The 18809-nt window shown below is 55.9% G+C and overlaps 1 protein-coding gene across 1 annotated transcript; it reads right to left on the bottom strand.

Annotated features, from left to right (window-relative positions):
- Nucleotides 1-9793: 9793 nt before the first annotated feature.
- On the bottom strand, nt 9794-16455 carry GPR15LG (G protein-coupled receptor 15 ligand). Its single transcript, XM_070402845.1, has 3 exons — nt 16240-16455; nt 14580-14669; nt 9794-10069 (listed from the first exon to the last, which is right to left on the bottom strand). The coding sequence occupies exons 1-3, from the start codon at nt 16307-16309 to the stop codon at nt 9984-9986; spliced, it is 246 nt and encodes an 81-aa protein (XP_070258946.1). The 5' UTR covers nt 16310-16455; the 3' UTR covers nt 9794-9983.
- Between the last annotated feature and the right edge of the window lie 2354 nt (nt 16456-18809).

Below are 18809 nucleotides of genomic sequence, written 5' to 3'. Positions count from 1 at the left end.
TCTGAGAGCTCGGGATTGGGGCCCGGGAAGGTGCATCGGGTCCCAGAGAGCTTGGCAGTTTCATACTCATCCTCACTCCTCATGAGCCCCCTGGGCCCGAACGTGCACTTTAAATTGCACAGACATGCTGCAGCTTCGTGTCTCCGGATGAGGACTGCCGCCTTCTGCAGGCCCCCAGTGCCTGGAAGCAGGGCCAGAATCTCCTGGGCAAGTGCCCTGTCAGTGGGGCGAGAAGAGCCCACTCCGTGTCCTGGCCCATCCCCTCACCAAGTGGCTTCTCTCCCCTCCATCCATTCAATCAACAGACTTGCACTGGAGAGGGATAGAGAAGGGGCCCGCCCAGCCTGTCACTATCACTCTATCATCTCATGTGACCAGCACAGCCTCTCCTGGTATGCCTGTCCCTGCTGTAGAAAGGGAGAAGTTAAAGCACAGAGAGGGTAAGTCACTTGCCGTGGCTCACACAGCCAGTGAGGCGCAGAGCCGGGTTCAAAAACAGCTGAAGCTCTTCCCACGGCAGAAGATGACTGTGAAGCTGCTGAGTTTTCAGCTGAGCCCCTAGCTCACACATCCCTTCCATAGCACTAGTTTTATATTTGCAGTTTATATTGTCTTCTTACAGAGATCGCACCCTTGATCGCACAGGCTCACATCTGCTAGAGTGACTAGCCATCCAAGCTTGCCTGGGACTGAGGGTGTTTTAGGATGTGGGACCTTCAATGCCACAACCAGAGAGGTCTGGGGAGGACGGACAGAGCAGTCATCCTCAGGCCCCGAGAGCCTGGGAAACAGCTCTTCGTGGAGGCCTCACCACGGCCTGATTCTGGCCATACAGGAAGGAGGGCCTGAGAGCTGGCTCTGTCATAGCTGGAAGGAAGGACTCCGTGCTGTGGGACCTGAGCTTGGCCCACCGGACAGACCCTGCTCAGTCTCCAGGTAACCGGTCCCCCAGGCTGACCAACGTGCACAACTCGAGCTCCCTCTCCTTGAGTCTCCCACCTCGACCTGTGGTGAAAGGCCAATCAGCAGGTCCCTCTAGGGCAGGTCCCTCTAGAACAGGTCCCTCTAGGGCAGGTCCCTCTAGAGCAGGTCCCTCTAGGGCAGGTCCCTCTAGAGCAGGTCCCTCAGAGCTGGTCCCTCTAGAACAGGTCCCTCTAGAACAGGCCCCTCTAGAGCAGATCCCTCTAGGACAGGTCTCTCTAGAACAGGTCCCTCAGAGCTGGTCCCTCTAGGACAGGTCCCTCTAGAACAGGTCCTTCAGAGCTGGTCCCTCTAGGACAGGTACCTCTAGGACAGGTCCCTCTAGAACAGGCCCCTCTAGAGCAGGTCCCTCAGAGCTGGTCCCTCTAGAACAGGTCCCTCTAGAACAGGCCCCTCTAGAGCAGATCCCTCTAGGACAGGTCCCTCTAGAACAGGTCCCTCAGAGCTGGTCCCTCTAGGGCAGGTCCCTCTAGAACAGGCCCCTCTAGAGCAGGTCCCTCTAGAGCAGATCCCTCTAGGACAGGTCCCTCTAGGACAGGTCCCTCAGAGCTGGTCCCTCTAGGACAGGTCCCTCTAGAACAGGTCCCTCAGAGCTGGTCCCTCTAGGGCAGGTCCCTCTAGAACAGGTCCCTCAGAGCTGGTCCCTCTAGGACAGGTCCCTCTAGAACAGGTCCCTCAGAGCTGGTCCCTCTAGAACAGGTCCCTCTAGAACAGGTCCTTCAGAGCTGGTCCCTCTAGGACAGGTACCTCTAGGACAGGTCCCTCTAGAACAGGCCCCTCTAGAACAGGTCCCTCAGAGCTGGTCCCTCTAGAACAGGCCCCTCTAGAGCAGGTCCCTCTAGGGCAGGTCCCTCAGAGCTGGTCCCTCTAGGGCAGGTCCCTCAGAGCTGGTCCCTCTAGGACAGGTCCCTCTAGGGCAGGTCCCTCTAGAACAGGTCCCTCTAGGGCAGGTCCCTCAGGGGCAGGTCCTTCTAGGGCAGGTCCCTCTAGGGCAGGTCCCTCAGAGCTGGTCCCTCTAGGACAGGTCCCTCTAGAGCAGGGCCCTCTAGGACAGGTCCCTCTAGGGCAGGTCCCTCTAGGGCAGGTCCCTCTAGAGCAGGTCCCTCTAGGGCAGGTCCCTCTAGGGCAGGTCCCTCTAGAACAGGTCCCTCAGAGCTGGTCCCTCTAGGACAGGTCCCTCTAGAACAGGCCCCTCTAGAGCAGGTCCCTCTAGGGCAGGTCCCTCTAGGGCAGGTCTCTCTAGAACAGGTCCCTCAGAGCTAGTCCCTCTAGGGCAGGTCCCTCAGAGCTGGTCCCTCTAGAGCAGGTCCCTCTAGGACAGGTCCCTCTAGAGCAGGTCCCTCTAGGGCAGGTCCCTCTAGGACAGGTCCCTCTAGAACAGGTCCCTCAGAGCTGGTCCCTCTAGAACAGGCCCCTCTAGAGCAGGTCCCTCTAAGGCAGGTCCCTCTAGAGCAGGTCCCTCTAGGGCAGGTCCCTCTAGAGCAGGTCCCTCTAGAGCAGGTCCCTCTAGGACAGGTCCCTCTAGAGCAGGTCCCTCTAGGGCAGGTCCCTCTAGGACAGGTCCCTCTAGAACAGGTCCCTCAGAGCTGGTCCCTCTAGAACAGGCCCCTCTAGAGCAGGTCCCTCTAGGGCAGGTCCCTCTAGGGCAGGTCTCTCTAGAACAGGTCCCTCAGAGCTAGTCCCTCTAGGGCAGGTCCCTCAGAGCTGGTCCCTCTAGGACAGGTCCCTCTAGGGCAGGTCCCTCTAGAGCAGGTCCCTCTAGGGCAGGTCCCTCTAGAGCAGGTCCCTCTAGGGCAGGTCCCTCTAGGTCAGGTCTCTCTAGAACAGGTCCCTCAGAGCTAGTCCCTCTAGGACAGGTCCCTCAGAGCTGGTCCCTCTAGGACAGGTCCCTCTAGAGCAGGGCCCTCTAGGACAGGTCCCTCTAGGGCAGGTCCCTTTGGAACAGGTCCCTCTAGAACAGGTCCCTCTAGGGCAGGTCCCTCTGGAACAGGTCCGTCTAGAACAGGTCCCTCTAGAACAGGTTTCTCTAGGGCAGGTCCCTCTAGAGCAGGTCCCTCTAGGGCAGGTCCCTCTAGAACAGGTCCCTCTAGGGCAGGTCCCTTTGGAACAGGTCCCTCTAGGGCAGGTCCCTCTGGAACAGGTCCGTCTAGAACAGGTCCCTCTAGAACAGGTTTCTCTAGGGCAGGTCCCTCTAGAGCAGGTCCCTCTAGGACAGGTCCCTCTAGAGCAGGTCCCTCTAGAGCAGGTCCCTCTAGGGCAGGTCCCTCTAGAACAGGTCCCTCTAGGGCAGGTCCCTCTGGAACAGGTCCGTCTAGAACAGGTCCCTCTAGAACAGGTCCCTCTAGGGCAGGGCCCTCTAGAGCAGGTCCCTCTAGAGCAGGTCCCTCTAGGACAGGTCCCTCTAGAGCAGGTCCCTCTAGAGCAGGTCCCTCTAGGGCAGGTCCCTCTAGAACAGGTCCCTCTAGGGCAGGTCCCTTTGGAACAGGTCCCTCTAGAACAGGTCCCTCTAGGGCAGGTCCCTCTGGAACAGGTCCCTCTAGAACAGGTCCCTCTAGAACAGGTCCCTCTAGGGCAGGTCCCTCTAGAGCAGGTTCCTCTAGAGCAGGTCCCTCTAGGACAGGTCCCTCTAGAGCAGGTCCCTCTAGAGCAGGTCCCTCTAGGGCAGGTCCCTCTAGAACAGGTCCCTCTAGGGCAGGTCCCTCTGGAACAGGTCCCTCTAGAGCAGGTCCCTCTAGAACAGGTCCCTCTAGGGCAGGTCCCTCTAGGACAGGTCCCTCTAGAGCAGGTCCCTCTAGGACAGGTCCCTCTAGAGCAGGTCCCTCTAGAGTAGGTCCCTCTAGGACAGGTCCCTCTAGAGCAGGTCCCTCTAGAACAGGTCCCTCTAGGGCAGGTCCCTTTGGAACAGGTCCCTCTAGAACAGGTCCCTCTAGGGCAGGTCCCTCTAGGGCAGGTCCCTCTAGAACAGGTCCCTCTAGGGCAGGTCCCTCTAGAACAGGCCCCTCTAGGACAGGCCCCCCTTGACAGGTCCCTCTAGGACAGGCCCCCCTTGACAGGTCCCTCTAGTGCAGTGGTTCTCAACCTTCCTAATGCCATGACCCTTTAATACAGATCCTCATGTTTTGGTGACCCCCAACCATAAAATTATTTTCGTTGGTACTTCATAACTGTAATTTTGCTACTGTTATGAATCGTAATGTAAATATCTGATCTGCAGGATGTATTTTCATTGTTCATGACCCACAGGTCTAGGGCATGTCTCTCTGACTCCACCCAATAGCAAGGGGTGGAGACCCCTGCTCACGACCTCTGTTCAGATCCACAGCATATTTAATCACTGAATTGAGCAGAAAGGTGCATTTTGATGTAGAAAAGGACATTTTCAGTTCTGGCATCTTATAACCTGACACCTCCCACCTCTGGTTCACACTCTGCAGGTCCGAAGGGGGCAGTGTGGCTTGACACGTTAAACAGCAGATGAGCCAGTGACCTTTTCCAGGGATGGAGCCGCTGATAGCAAGCCTCCCAGTTGCCTCTGGAGCTGGCGCAGGCTACCAGGCTGTTAGTAAGCACAGGGCCAGCCCCTGACTGAACGGAAGCCTGGCTCACCTGGTCCCAGGAGTTTCCTACTGTTCTCAGGGCAGGGAAGTGCTGCAGGGTCCCCGGGGCCACAGCAGGGCCTCGGAGCACTGACCAAACCAGACGTGGCCTCTCTGGCCCCAGGAAGGGCACCCTCAACAGTTTGCCCAGAGATAAGCTGGGAGATGAGTCAGCAGAGGGTGGGCACATGGGGCTGTAACATGTGCGGCGCCAACAGGAGGCCCTGAAGCGGTGGGAATGGAACTGCTCCAGGAAGCCTGGTCCTGGGGGGAGCGGGCGACCCTGTTTGGTGGAAGCAGATCTGTGACCATTCGGCTTCTATGGCGGAACCAGGCATTTCTCATCTGATTTACTCTCTGCAGAGACAGGAACCTGAGGCCCCCTGACGTCACAGTGGGCACATGACGTGAGCCATCATTTGAACCCAACTCTGTCTGGGAAGCTTGAAGCTGTCAGCAGTACAGGGTCCCACACAGTCAGGGAGTGTGGGCCCCTTCAGTTGCTATGGAGACGGCACACTTTCTCTAATGGCACCACTGCAAACATGGCTGAGTTCTTCAAGGAATCAGGGTGCTGAGAAGTCCAGTTTTCTAACTAAAAGTCACTTTCAGATGTTTGGGGTTTCCTTGTCATCTCAAAGGGTCCCTGAGAGCCTTGAAAGCCCTACGCACACGTTTGCCCGCAGACTCACCAATTAAAACCCATGTGGCGAGGAAGGGGAGGGGTGCTCCAGCTCCTGCAGCTCCGCAGGCACCTGTTTGTGTGGGAGCTGGCACTCCCTTTGGCTGTTCCCCAGGTAGCCCCAGCCCTTGCATATCACTCAGCCCTTTGAGGACCCAGACCTTGGCCTGTCTGTAAACTGCCCATTTGCCCTTTGCCTACTTTCCTTTGTCCTTCTACCTCTATACACAGTGGCTTATGCGGCGGCGGGGGAGGTGGGGGCAGGCAGAGCAGATTTTCGTGGATGACCTGCTGCTCACACAGCTGCCAGCAGGACTGAACTAAACGCTCATATGATTCAACCTGGTCTCTGCTGAATTGGCTCAAGTACTGACAGTCAGCGGACGCTTGGTTGTCCCGTTACACTTTTATTTGTGCATTTAATGTCTGACCTTCCCTTCCCAGCGCCCTCGGAGGGCTGGCCTCAGGCCCGGGGCTTTCTGAGAGTAAAGAAGGACTTGGCTCAGTGGTCGGGCACGTGGCCTTTGAATTGTTCCTCCTGGTTGAGTCTTGAGTACAAGTGTTTAATTTTGTGTGAGATTTTTTTCTTTTCCTGTTTTGGAGGGTGTGAGGAGTGGGGAATAGAGGGAGCAGGGCTGGATCTTGGCATTGCTGGAAGGTGAGGGTCCCCTTGCTGAGGAAGCTCTCAGTGGGAGCCCTGCACGCCCAGGAATGGTCCCTGCCCACACAGCCCACAAGCTGCCATGTCTCCCCTCCCGTCTGCCTGGCCCACTGTCCTGCCTTCGTCCCAGCAGGCCCCTCTCCCTGCCTGCATTCTCCTCTGCTCACAGTGTCTCTGGCTCTTCTCATCTCAGAATAAACTCTACATATCTAGGGGCTCATAGGGCCCCAGAGTGAATCCCCCCTTTCTCTTTGTCCCTTGGTGTTGCTGTCCAGTTGAATTTTCCTCAAATACTCAAGTTTTCCTGCCTGGCCTTTGCTGCACCCCTACTTCACCTCAAACAGACAGACAGACAGACAGATAGACACCTTCTCTCCCAGCTGGAGCTTCCCCAGAACTCAGCTCAGGCACCAGCTCCTCCTTTCCCCAACCTCCCACGCCGGCCCCGCCCCGTGGTGCTCCCAGTTCTGTGGAACTGTGATGGCTCCTCAGCCCTCAGCCTCGTGGTGCACCCCAGCCACAGAGCCTCCCAGTCTGACCAGTGCTGACCGGGAGGGGTGAGAGTGAGTGCGTGAGGCATGCGCCTGTGAGTGAAGCTTGGAAAGCAAGGCAAGGACTGCTGGCTGCCCTGGGACCATGTCCCCGAGGCTGTGCAGAGCACCTCTTCCCATCAGCCCTGCACCTGGCGGCCTGGCAGGCTGACATGTCTGTGGGGCTCACCTTGTGGGGAGAATCCGATTAAAGGGAGCTTTACTGAGAGATGAGCTTCTCAGACCCGGGCCATCTGTCCCTCTGAGCCGTAGCCCTGCAGCTCTGCATTCACAGTGGACACAAACACTCCCCCAGGTGGGGGCAGGGAGGCAGCGACTTCCCTGAACCAAGCCCCCCCACCCTATCCCTACCCCCTCGAGCCAACCCTTTGTTTGTGGGCACTTTACATCCTCTACTAGTTGGAGCCTCCTGTCCGCCCTCTAAGTAGGTCCTGGTGCTCTTCATTTCACAGAAAAGAGGAATCCTAGGCAGGACTGGGACTTGAATCCTGGGGTGTTGGTGAAGGCCTTGCTGCTGTCGCTAGTTCTCATTCTCCCCGCTCCGCATTGGGTGTGCTGTGATGAAGGGCTTTTCTTCAGCAGACCTTGAGGCTCACATCCTCTGACAGACTTGCCCAAACAAGGATGCGCCATGCATTTTGCTTATTTATTTGTCTGATTATTATTTACTAGAGGACCAATGCATGAAATTCATGCAAGGGGCTCGGCCCTTGCAGCCCAGCCTTTGTCCGGAAGGTTGTCCGGAAGGCTGTCCGGCTGTCCGATCTAATTAGCATATTACGTTTTTATTATTATAGACTAGAGGCCCGGTGCACAAAAATTTGTGCCCTCTCACAGTCTGGGATCCCTCGGGAGATAACGATCTGCTGGCTTAGGCCCACTCCCGGGTGGTAGAAGGCAGGCCCAATCCCTAGGTGCCTGCCCTGCAGCTCTTGGTCGAGCTCAGAGCAGGGCTGATTGGGGAGTTGGGGCGCCGCACCCTGTCATGCACAGAGCAGGGTGGATCAGGAGGTTGTGATGCCACCCTCAGTCACACTCAGGGTAGGGCTGATTGGGGGGTTGGGGTGCCTCCCCTGTCACACTCAAGGCAGGGTCGATGGGGAGGTTGTGGTGCCACCCCTGTCACATACAGAGCTGGCTGATCAGGGGGTTGGAGCGCTGCCCCCTGTCACGAACAGAGCAGGGCCCATCAGGGGGGTTGGGGGTCTGTACCCTGTCACACACAGAGCAGGGCTGATCAGGGGGTTGGGGAGCTCCCCCCTGTCATGCATAGAGCAGGGACGATCAGGAGGTTGCAATGCCACCCTCAGTCACGCTCAGGGTAGGGCCAATTGGGGGGTTGGGGCGCCTCCCCCTGTCACACTCAAGGCAGGGTCGATGGGAAGGTTAGGGTGCCGCCCCCTGTCACCCACAGAGCAGGGCCGATCAGGGGGTTGGGGCACTCTCCTCTGTCACACTCAGGGCAGGGCCGATGGGGAGGTTGTGGCTCCACCCCGTCACACACAGAGCAGGGCCCATGGGGAGGTTGGGGTACCGCACCCTGTCACACACAGAGCAGGGCTGATCAGGGGGTTGGGGAGCTCCCCCCTATCAGGCACAGAACAGGGCCGATCAGGGGGTTGGGGCGCCTTCCCCTTTCACGAACAGCGCAGGGCTGATAGGGAGGTTGTGGACCTGCCCCCTGTCACACACAGAGCCACAGGGCGATCAGGGGGTTTGGGTGCTGCCCCCTGTCAGTCTGCTCCAGGGGCCAGGAGGCCTCGCGGCTCCGCTTGACACAGGGGCAGTGAGGCCTCGCGGCTCCGCTGATCCCAGATTCCGGAGGCCTTGTGGCTCCGCTGATCCCAGGCTGGGAGGCCTCACGGCTCCGCTGATCCCAGTGCCAGGAGGCCTTGTGGCTCCACTGATCCCAGTGCCTGGAGGCCTCGCAGCTCTGCTGATCCCAGATTCCGGAGGCCTTGTGGCTCCGCTGATCCCAGGCCGGGAGGCCTCATGGCTCCGCTGATCCCAGTGCCAGGAGGCCTTGTGGCTCCACTGATCCCAGGCCAGGAGGCCTCGCAGCTCTGCTGATCCTAGTGCTGGGAGGCATATTACCCTTTTACTATATAGGATAGAGGCCTGGGGGCAGGCTGGTTTGCCCTGAAGGGTGTCCTGGATCAGGGTGGGGGGGTCCCACTTGGGTGACTGGCCAGCCTGGGTGAGGGGATGATGGCTTTTTGCAGCTGGTCACATCCCCTTCAGGGTGGGGGTCCCCACTGGGGTGCCTGGCCTGACTGGGTGAGGGGATGATGGCTGTTTGCAGCTGGTCACACCCCCTTCAGGGTGGGGGTCCCCACTGGGGTGCCTGGCCAGTCTGGGTGAGGGGCCTCAGGGCTGTTTTCAGGCTGGCGGGTGACTGAAGCTCCCAACCTGTCCTTTTTTTCTTTTTTTTTATTCTGGGCCAGCTTTAGCTCTGAGGCTTGGCTCCAACTCTGAGGCCTCGGCTGCTGAAAGCAGGTATCTGGTTTGTTTGGGTTCTATAATTGTAACGTTGTTGCGGTCCTGCTCACTGACGGCTGAAAGCAGGTTTCCGGGGTTTTGTTTAGCTTTTATATTTGTAACAATGTTTCAAACTGCAAGCTCAGAGGCCGGCAGCCGCAGGCGGGGAATGTTGGCTTCCTCCATCACTGAAGCAAGCAAGCCTCATGTTCGCTTCAAGCTGCCTGGCTGCTGGCCGCCATCTTGGTTGGCAGTTAATTTGCATATCACCCTGATTAGCCAATGGGAAGGGTAGCAGAGGTATGGCTAATTACCATGTTTCTCTATTATTAGATAGGATTCCTGCCGACTCTCATGGGGAAGATAGGAAAGGACCCCTCAGAGGCCTTTGGATACAAATGGAGGGGCTGGACGCTGTGGAATGGGGGGCCTCTGCAGCCAGTCAGCTGCCCTGGGGAGCCTGCTCCCTGCACCCTGCAGGCTCTGACGGCTCTGGATTCACCACTGCATGTGTTCGGGGAATCCTGTCTGCGCTGCAGGGGCCGGAGCGGGGCTGAGGCCGGGTGGGCTGAGCCTGGTTCACAGTGACTCTGATGGTTGGTGGCACAATGGGACCAAGATCTGAAATTCTGGAACTTCTCCAGGGCCCTTGCTGCTCAAGAGGAAGCTTTCCAACACCCAGCTCACAGCAGTGAAGGCTGAAGCAGGTGAATGGAGGCCTTCAGAACAGCGATGAGGGGCCTTCCTGGCCTTGTGCTTTCCTCACCAGCTTTTATATCTCTGATGCGGATGTGAGTCCTGAAGTGCTAGGTTATTTGTCCAAGGACACTCAGAAAGACAAGCATTCCAAGCTCTTCTTTCTTTATTGTTGCTTTTCCGAAAGGCAGGACAAGAACAATCCAACGTGGCGCGGGGAATGCTGTGTCTTTAAGGAGACCAGTGGCTGGGGGCAGAGGCTCCCAGGGTCTGTGCCTCAGTCCCAGCTCCAGAGGGGACCCGGGGGTGCCTCAGGAACTGAGCCTTGCTGGGGGACACTAAATCTGTGGGAGCGCCCCGGGCACCACCCAGAAGGGGGACTCTGGCTTGAACTTGCATGGTTTGCAGATCCTCACACGGTGTCCTGGGAAGGAGCAATAGGCAGACACAGCAGGCAGAGCCAGGGGTGGAGAGAGGGGAAACACAATTAAGATTCACTTCTAGACACAATTTTAAAAACAATCAAAGCATGAATCAAGCCCTGGCTGGTTTGGCTCAATGGATAGAGCGTCAGCCTGAGGACTGAGTGGTCTGGGGTTCGATTCTGGCCAAGGGCACATGGAGGGGGGAGGATGGGGGTTAATGGGGGGGGATGAGGACACATTTGCAATACCTTAACCAATAAAGACATTTTAAAAAAAAAAAAAAGCATGAATCAAACTCTACCCTCCTCCCCGAGGCACAGAGAAAAATCCAATTTCCTCACAGCAGATGGAGAGAAGGTGGCTTAGCTGCTCGGTTGGCTCTGTCAAGAGCAGAGTCCATGGAGGCTGAGGGCCCGGGTGGAGGCCCTGCCCACATGCAGGCCCTCGCCCCTCAGACCATCTTCCAGCAAAGTGTGTGTCAGAGCTGGGTCGCATTTATGGGATGAATAATCCACAAAAAGAAAAAACTGCATGCACTAAGGTATTCTTCAGAGTTTTGTTTCCAATAGTGGACAAATTTAATAGTAATAAGCACTATGATTATGAAGACTATGTTGTAATATGAAAAAAATGATTATGATGTAATGTGAATTTTAAAAATTAAAGAATGATATACAATAAAAAATAAAACCAGACAAACATTTTGCATGACAAAACAAAGGAAACACGAATGAGAGGGTTATTAAGTTATGGTAATGGGATTATTCTTTTTTTTCTCCTTCTGTTTCCAGGCTATTACTATGCAAGGCAGTGAGAGGGTTAAGAACATAGAATCTAGAGCCAGGTCATTTGGCAGAGCCAGCTTTACCACTTACTAGCTGTGTGACCTTCAACAAGTTACTTAACCTCTCTGTGCTTTGGTTCCTCATGTGTAAAGATGGCCATAGTAATAGTACCTAACTCTTAGGATTATTAGGAGGTGGGGCCTAAACAGCTGCATCTGACCCCAACCTAAATGAGTTAGCAGATGTAAGTGCTGCACAGCAATTGCTATATGACTACTAGCTATATAGAAAGTAAATTTAGCTATCATAGTTTATCCACGCCTCCTGTCTCAATCACAAATAGCGCTAATGGCTTCTATATCTGTTCCTATGTGAAGATGCCCTTGTCTTCCCAGTGATCATCACAGCCACACACAGGTGAGGTCTATGCTGACTCACATTGTGAGAACCCCCAGCATTTCTGTTGGGGGCCCGTGGTTGAGCACTGCTCCCCTCCCCCGATCCCCACGCTGCAACCCCTACACTCTCTTCTCTGGCTCCCACAGCAGATGCTGTGGTTGATTGATTGCCAATATGATCACAAGTCTCCACCCCTTCTTTGCAATGTGGCTGTGCAGCTTCCCATCAAGACATGGGGTCTGCTTCCCTGCTCCTTGAGGCTGAGTGCTGGTGCAGGGCTTCGGCTAACCATGAAGTGATGACGTGGAGAGGAAGCTGGGCCAGTTCTGAGGCCTCAAGAGGCTTAAGTGCTTCTACTCACAGAGGTGAGACCTGCAGCCCCATATGGGCTGGCCTGCTGGAGGGAGAGGGACTGTGTGGAAGGTCTAGTTACCTGAGTGAGACCATCCGAGACCTCTGAGCCCAGAACCGAGAGCCCAGCCAAGATCAGCAGTGACTGAGCACAGCGAGCACAGCAGAGCTGCCAGCTGACCTGGGACTCACAGAAAATAGTAAACACTGGTTTGACCACCAAAGTGGGGAGTGTTTGCTATGTTGCTTTGGCGAATGGACATAACCACAGGGAATAAGGCCACTAATCCAAACCCTCTAATTGGGCAGCATGGGCTGGCCACCCTCTCCACCTCCCCCTCCAGGGACCATTGCACCGAGCCCTCCTATACCCACGGTACCACCCAAAGCTGCCGAAATCTGCAAGTTGTCACACTCATGGCCCTTTGTGTCGGCAGTCTGGGCCCCTCCCTGAAAACAGGGCCCATCCCATGGTGGGAGGAGCTCCTCTGTGCCCCTTCACCCCAGCGCCACCGAGGGTGATGGTTTTGCTGGGCTGTGAGCAGTGCGGTGGCCCCGAGCTCCCAGCCCTCAGCCTCGAGGGCCTTCGCAGGGAGGCCCCCAGGAGCTTCCTCACTGACGGCCTCCGGGTGCCGGGGGGAAGGGAAGGAGGCCTTCCCGCTGGTGGGGCTTAAACAGCTGCCATCTGACCCCGGCACTGCTCACGGCCAGCAGGTGGAACACTGCTTTAAAAACTGCGCTATGGCAGTGCAGCTGTACAGGTTGCTGCCTGTTTCTAACACTTGAGAAAAAGACTGTTTTAGTAAATTGGTAAGTGTACTCCAGCAATCGGCCACTTGGCACATTGATTTTTGAAGATGATTTTGTTGGATTGACCCAGAGTCCTATGCCTGGCACTTCCTGTCCCTGTCCCTACTCCCCTGAGCATCATCTTCATTAAATCCTCCTGAAGGCGCAGTGGCAGCCTCCACATGGCAAACGGAGGTCTGTCCGCACTGCCAGGCCCCATGCATGCGGGTTCCAGGCCCTGGCTCCACGTCATAGACACGCGCTGTCCCTGCAGGCACTTTAGAAAACAAATGCTTCTTATCACCTTCTTGCTCAGAGATCACTGCTGCTGACATTTTGGTGTAAATGCTCCCAGGGTTCCAATCATAACTATGTTTGGTGAGCGTAATCATGCAGGGATAGATAAAGATACAACATCTGTTTCACCTGCAGGGAAACAGAGGTCAGGAGAGCCTGGAGGCTGAGGAGCAGCTGATGTCCATGCATGGGCCACAGCCCGCTGGGTGCAGGGACCGCCTCCAGGCCACCTGGTTATGTTCTCTCTCCAAAGATAGGCGCATGGACACTCTTTCGTCAGTACAGAGAGCAGAGCCAGCACACCCAGCCCGCTGCTGGCCACACAGCACGAACCCCCATGCCTGGCCGAGAACACATGGCTTTTGCTCTCAGCGTGCACCTCGCTCCTCCTGACCTCGCCGTCCTGGGCCCGCTCACACTTCCTCCCAAGAAACAGCAGGCACGTGGAGGGCACTCCAGGCCGTCCCCTTGGCTCCACCGTGGCAGTGGCTGGTGAGGCCGCTTCAACTGTTACACCGACCCCAGCGAGGAGCGAGGTGGCCAGCAGGGGGAGCAGGTGGCTGACTGAGAAGGTGAGTCCGCGGTCCCCTGGGGGTAAGTGGCTTCATAAATGCGCTGCGGGGAGCCGGCTCTGGGGGAAGCATGGCTGCAGTGGGAAGAGTGGACACACCGGACTCCTCGCTCTGCCTCAGGCTCAGTTTCCCAATCTGTAAAGCAGTGACAATGCTTCCCCGTTGTTCCCAGGGTTTAACTAAGATTGCATAAGGACACAATAGAAATGTTTGTTTTGCTCTTCTTGTTCTAAGTTGTTTGCAAATTTCTGCAATGGAATTTAAAAAATATACACACTGAAAGGAATCCCGTCCAACACGAGCTGGCTGTTTCGAGGGAGCCGTGTGCTAGCGTGTGCTATGCATACGTCCTTAACTCCCCTCCTGCCTCCAAGCAGGCGCATCCTGGGGAGGGTCTGAGCACGCCCTTCTCTCCGCATGGGGTAGATGCTGCTTCTCTTCCCTAGATTTCTGCCTTATTTCTTTCATGAAACACGGCTCCTGCGCCTGGTTGGGCCTCAGGTGGGAGCTGAGCTGCAGGCAGCCCGTCAGCAGCTCACTCTCCACCTGGCCTGGGTGCTGGGCGCCCTGGGCTCAGGGTGTGAGGTCTGGTACTTCTACTGGCCCCTGCGGGAGGCGGTGCCCTTCCTCAGAGGAGTGGCCTGAGGCTGAGCCACTCAGCTCCCTCTGGTGCACAGGCTCTTGGAGCTGGTCATGCCTGGCTGATGGCAGGCTCTGCAACTTCCCCTGAAGGACTGTGCTTGTCCCAGGCTCTAGGACCCGCCTACCACAGGTCAGCAGAGGCCCAGCACTCCTACCTCTCACCTGCGCCAGCCCACGCCCATGCGTCAGTCTGCCCCTGGCGTGGCTGGGACCTGGGTGCCTGCAGCCTTCCTCACTGCACGCCTCCTGCCACCCAGCATTGCCCAGGCCTTCTGCCTGCCTGTACTTCCCGGACTCTTGACCTGCAGCCTCATCCGCCTGACCTCTGCGCCAGCTCCAAGACCAGCCCTGCCTTGGTTGGTAGCTTCCATGAGCACCTCTCAACCCTCCCTCTGTCCTCCATGCCTTTCTCTTGCACATCACAGACCCCCAGCTTGCACCCTCTCTCTCCATCCTCTGTTCCCCATTTCATAATTGTATCCTGTTCTTTCTTTTGACAGAACATACTGAGTTCAAAATGATTCATTTACTGACTTTGGGGCTGGGGTGGTCAGTTTTCCCCACAGACGGGAAGCCCCACGAGGCAGCGACCCTATCTGTCTATGGCCCCTCCATACCAGGTCGACCCCAGGCTCAGGCGGGGCTGATGCTGCCCCATGGGGTGCGGTGCTCACCTTTCTGGGTCCTCAGGGCAGGATCCGGAACTTGGGAACAGCAGAGCTTGCCTTTCCAGGGCTTGGCAGGAGGCCGGGGGTGCCTTCTTCCTGCGGGCGGACACAGGGGGGCACTGGGCTTGGTCTGTGCAGGAATGACTGGCATGAGCTTTAGTTCTCATGGCTCAGGGCTCAGACACGCTGCTTGAGAAAGCTCAGGATGGGCTCTGGGAGGACCACGTAAAGGAGGGGCCTGGAGGGGATTTACTTTTTAGGAATATGAAGTAGATATGGAGGGATTCTCTGCCCCCAGAATCTGTTTCTCATGTTCTTGTCTGAGAAACATTCACTCCAAAGTGTCTCTGCCTTTTGACACCATGGCTCTCACCATGGCAATTGAGCCTAAGACAGTAGCCCTAAATATAGGAATTGTTTTATGTACACATATGCCTTTGCCACATACCTAAAATAGTGCAAAGTTGTCAACCATCTCAATGTCTAAGCATGTAAATTCATCATGCACATTCACTTGATGGCAAGTTATACCTAAAACATAGCAGTTAAATAGCACTGCTTTGGAGAATCTGCCAGAGATATTTCTAAACAGACGGGAAACTATGGGGAAAGAGCTTCGTCTTCATTAAATCCTCCTGAAGGTGCAGTGGCAGCCTCCACATGGCGAACGGAGGTCTGTCCGCACTGCCAGGCCCTGTGCATGCGGGTTCCAGGCCCTGGCTCCACGTCATAGACACGCACTGTCCCTGCAGGCACTTTAGAAAACAAATGCTTCCTATCACCTTCTTGCTCAGAGATCACTGCTGCTGACATTTTGGTGTAAATGCTCCCAGGGTTCCAATCATAACTATGTTTGGTGAGCGTAATCATGCAGGGATAGATAAAGATACAACATCAAACATGCAGGGATTTATCAACTACAAAAAATGCTGGTATGCAATACTGAAAAGAAATCATCAAAATGTTGAACATGGCTATTCTTGCAGCATGAAATGATGGGTGTTTTCACCCCTATACATATTTCTTTATCCCCAACCCCAATAAATGTTAAATAACCGCAACCACTGAAACAAGAGTAAAAGTAGCAGTTTCTAGAGAAGTTAGGCAAGAAAAAAAGCTCAAAATACTCAGCTATCTGATGGAAGGAGGCAGGAGAGATAGATACTCATATCCACAGAGGCACAGAATCGCCCCCACTTCTAAACCCGCGCATGTGCCCTCTCATGCCTTCTGCCACAATGTCTACTGTGCATGAGTCTGGGAGATGTTCAGACTCAGATAACCTATTAATTAATTTATTCATTCACTCAACAAACATTTACTGTGCTTCGAGCGTGACACAGGGCAGCACAGTGGCCCTTGAATTCTAGCGAGGCAGGACCTCGGTGCAGAGCGATCTGGCGGGGAGCCCCTGTCTAGTCTGCGGGGAGCCTGCCCTCCCTCCGCCTGTGTGTGCTCGGAGCTGTGAGGAGATGATGGCGAAAGTGCCCCGCCGCCTTGGTGTGACACTGCGGGTAGAAGGGCTGCACAGACTCAGGAGGAAGACCGTCTTTTGGGCCCAGGACTGCCTGCCAGGGGCCTGCCCTCCAACGTTTCCTGATTCCAGCCTTCCCTTCCCGGTGCTGACATCCCATCCCGTCAGGCCCAGCACCCGGGACGGTCCTACCTTCCACGGAGAAGACGGAGAAGCAGAGGAGCAGTGTGCAGAGCAGGCTGCAGAGGACCAGAGCCCGCATGGTGCGGCCGGGTCTCCTGTCTGTCCCTGGAGGCAGCTGAGCCCCGGAAATCCTCCCCAAGGACACCGAGTCCCGGGAGACGCGTTCCCAAATGGGCAGGGCCGCAGCAACCTTGAAATTCTCATAAAGAGCAGAGCCAGCCCCTCCCAAAAGGAAGAAACCAGCTTTTCAAGAAGGTGAGAGCCTGGTGAGCTGGAAGCAGAGCTGTGGCCCAGCCCAGGGAGCGCCCAGCGGGGCCTCAGTGGCCAGAGCAGGAAACCGCCAGGAAGAGCCTCTTCCCTGGGTTGAACATTAACTTTTAGTGTCCGTGATCATTTCATCTGCACAGCTCTTCCTGCTCTTTGTTGAGCTGTGGCCCGAGGAGGCCGTTAACGCCCTGGGCAAAGCCTGGGAGGCCGAGCCCTGGGGGAATGTGGGAGCCAGAGAGCCGGGTGGGTTCTGCTCTGCCACACGCAGCCGCGGAGCCTGTGCTGACTGCGTCCCTGCGGCAGAGGGCACAGGGCTGCCTTCCTCGCAATCCAGTGAGGAACCGGGTGTGAGGAGGGTCTGCTGCGGGGCGTCCGAGACTCGAGACTCGTGGCCCCCTCCCCGCGCCAGGCTGAGTGCTTGGCCCCGGGGGCGCGGAAGGCGCCTGCTGGCCTCGGACTTTCTTAGTGGGGCCGCTGTGCAGATCCACAGAGTGCTTCCCCTTGTGCTCGCATGTCCTTCTCTCCGCCCTCCTGTGTGCCCTTCTAACCAAGAGCAGGCTCTGCTCGGCCCACAGGCGCGTGGGACACGGCGGCATCTGGTTCAAGCCTCCAGGTCCGCTGCTCCCAGCAGCCCATCCAGATGCTCACACTGCCTGGGACTGGCGGCCGCGCCCTCCGCAGCCTCCCGCCTGGAGCTCAGGGGACAATTTAGACAAGAGTGTCAGTCGGCTCAGTGAGCCCGTCAAGGCCCAGGGGATGTCATGACAGTCAGCCTGTAAGCTTTTGTGTTTAAAATATTTTTAAACCATCTGTTATGCCCAGATTTCAAGATCCCCACAGGCCAACAGGGAGCCAGCCATGTTCGATGCAAAAGCAGAGAGTCCTTCATTATTAGTAGTACAGACCAGGGTCTGGCTCCCAGCCCCCTCTGACCCAACGGCAAGAAGGGGGGAGAGAGACCGCAGTGAGAAAAACCAGGGTTTTAATAGGGGGTGGAGTGAGGGGACTGTGGGCCCTGCCCATTGGCCAGGCGCAAGCCGGGTCTTGTTACATAGGATGCGGTAATTCTTACGGCGCACACATCTCTCGACTGTCATTGGTTAGTTTAAAGAAATTCCAGGCGTGGCCAGCAGAGGCCTGGGCTTCCGGGAAGAAGGGGGTCTGAGCACATGGCTCCTACCCCAACATGGAGGATACGGGGCAAGTTGGAGGGCATAGCCCTCACCCTTTCACCATCCACAAAAAAGGGCTACTGGCTTGAGGTCCGATGTCCCGCTGATGGTCACCCAGCCCGTCTGGTTTCCTTTCCAAGTGATTTCCAGCCTTGATGGCCATGCAGAGTGGGCATGGCCTCAGCGAGGGTGTGGCCAGGAAGACCTGGGCGGGGGGCCATGGTTCCTATCAAGAACTATTGCCACTGTTTTATTTACTTTTATTGGGTGACTTGGGTGCCACCACCAAGTCCTCTGGGAGATGGCATACCTTTGGCTGCACTTGCCCATTGCCTGCTGAAACAGCTACTCTCTGTACTGGCAAACCAGCGTCAGAGGGGAGGAAGCCCACCCTGGCCCAGGGCGGCAATGCAGTCCAACTCAGACTTGAACTCTAATTGCTTTGCACGGCAGAGACAGTAGGAGGGACTGGCTACTGAAGAGAGGTACTCGTCTGCTCCAAGGTCCAGGGCTTGAGTAATTTTGCGGACCCTCAGCCACTCAGCTATTGAGTCAGAAATAGATGCCAGCTTCTCAACACAGAACAGAATCATAAGGGCACTGAGAGCTAAGAGCAGGAGGACTGGCTCTCTTGGCTTCCATTCCCTGCACAACCACACACACCCTGTTCTCAGATTCGCAGGTGCTCCTGGGATTGCATGCTTGGCGGGAAGGATGGATTCAGATGTCAGAATCCCACCTGCTTTTAAATGCTTATAAAAATTACTTCAGCAACCTCTGCCTGCAGTAATTTAAAAACACAGGCTATAAAGTGCAAATTCTACCCCAAGCCCCACTCCCCAAAGACAATCCCTGCTCTCGGATTTTTAACTGCTTTCTTAACATCTCAAAGACAGATGGCTGTGGATGTCTTAATTTTAAAAAAGAAGAAATGTCTCTGGCTCTTTAGAATATTTGAAATCTCATGTTGAGCTGAGAGAGGTGAAAATGAGAAGCATTTTTAATAGGAACATCTGTTAGTTTTAAGCATATGCAGTTTGGGTACAAAAATAATCAAGCTTGAGGTGTTGAATAATTTCCAAAGATGATTTGACACTTGGCAGCCTCCTGAGAAAATGTCTTAGAGGCTCACCTAACTCA

This window comes from Myotis yumanensis, unplaced genomic scaffold, assembly GCF_028538775.1.
Source record: "Myotis yumanensis isolate MYYU_CA2020_CCGP unplaced genomic scaffold, mMyoYum1.0.hap1 SCAF_37, whole genome shotgun sequence".
Classification (NCBI taxonomy): Eukaryota; Metazoa; Chordata; class Mammalia; order Chiroptera; family Vespertilionidae; genus Myotis; species Myotis yumanensis.
The sequence above is the reverse complement of the archived record's forward strand: the minus strand, read 5'-3'. Positions and strand labels throughout refer to the sequence as shown.

Coding starts and splice junctions, on each gene's coding strand:
- GPR15LG (XM_070402845.1), bottom strand. CDS start 16,309: ATGCGGGCTCTGGTCCTCTGCAGCCTGCTCTGCACACTGCTCCTCTGC. Junction 14,670..16,239: donor CTCCGTCTTCTCCGTGGAAG/GTAGGACCGTCC, acceptor GTCCGCCCGCAG/GAAGAAGGCACCCCCGGCCT. Junction 10,070..14,579: donor TGCCCTGAGGACCCAGAAAG/GTGAGCACCGCA, acceptor GCTCCTTCCCAG/GACACCGTGTGAGGATCTGC.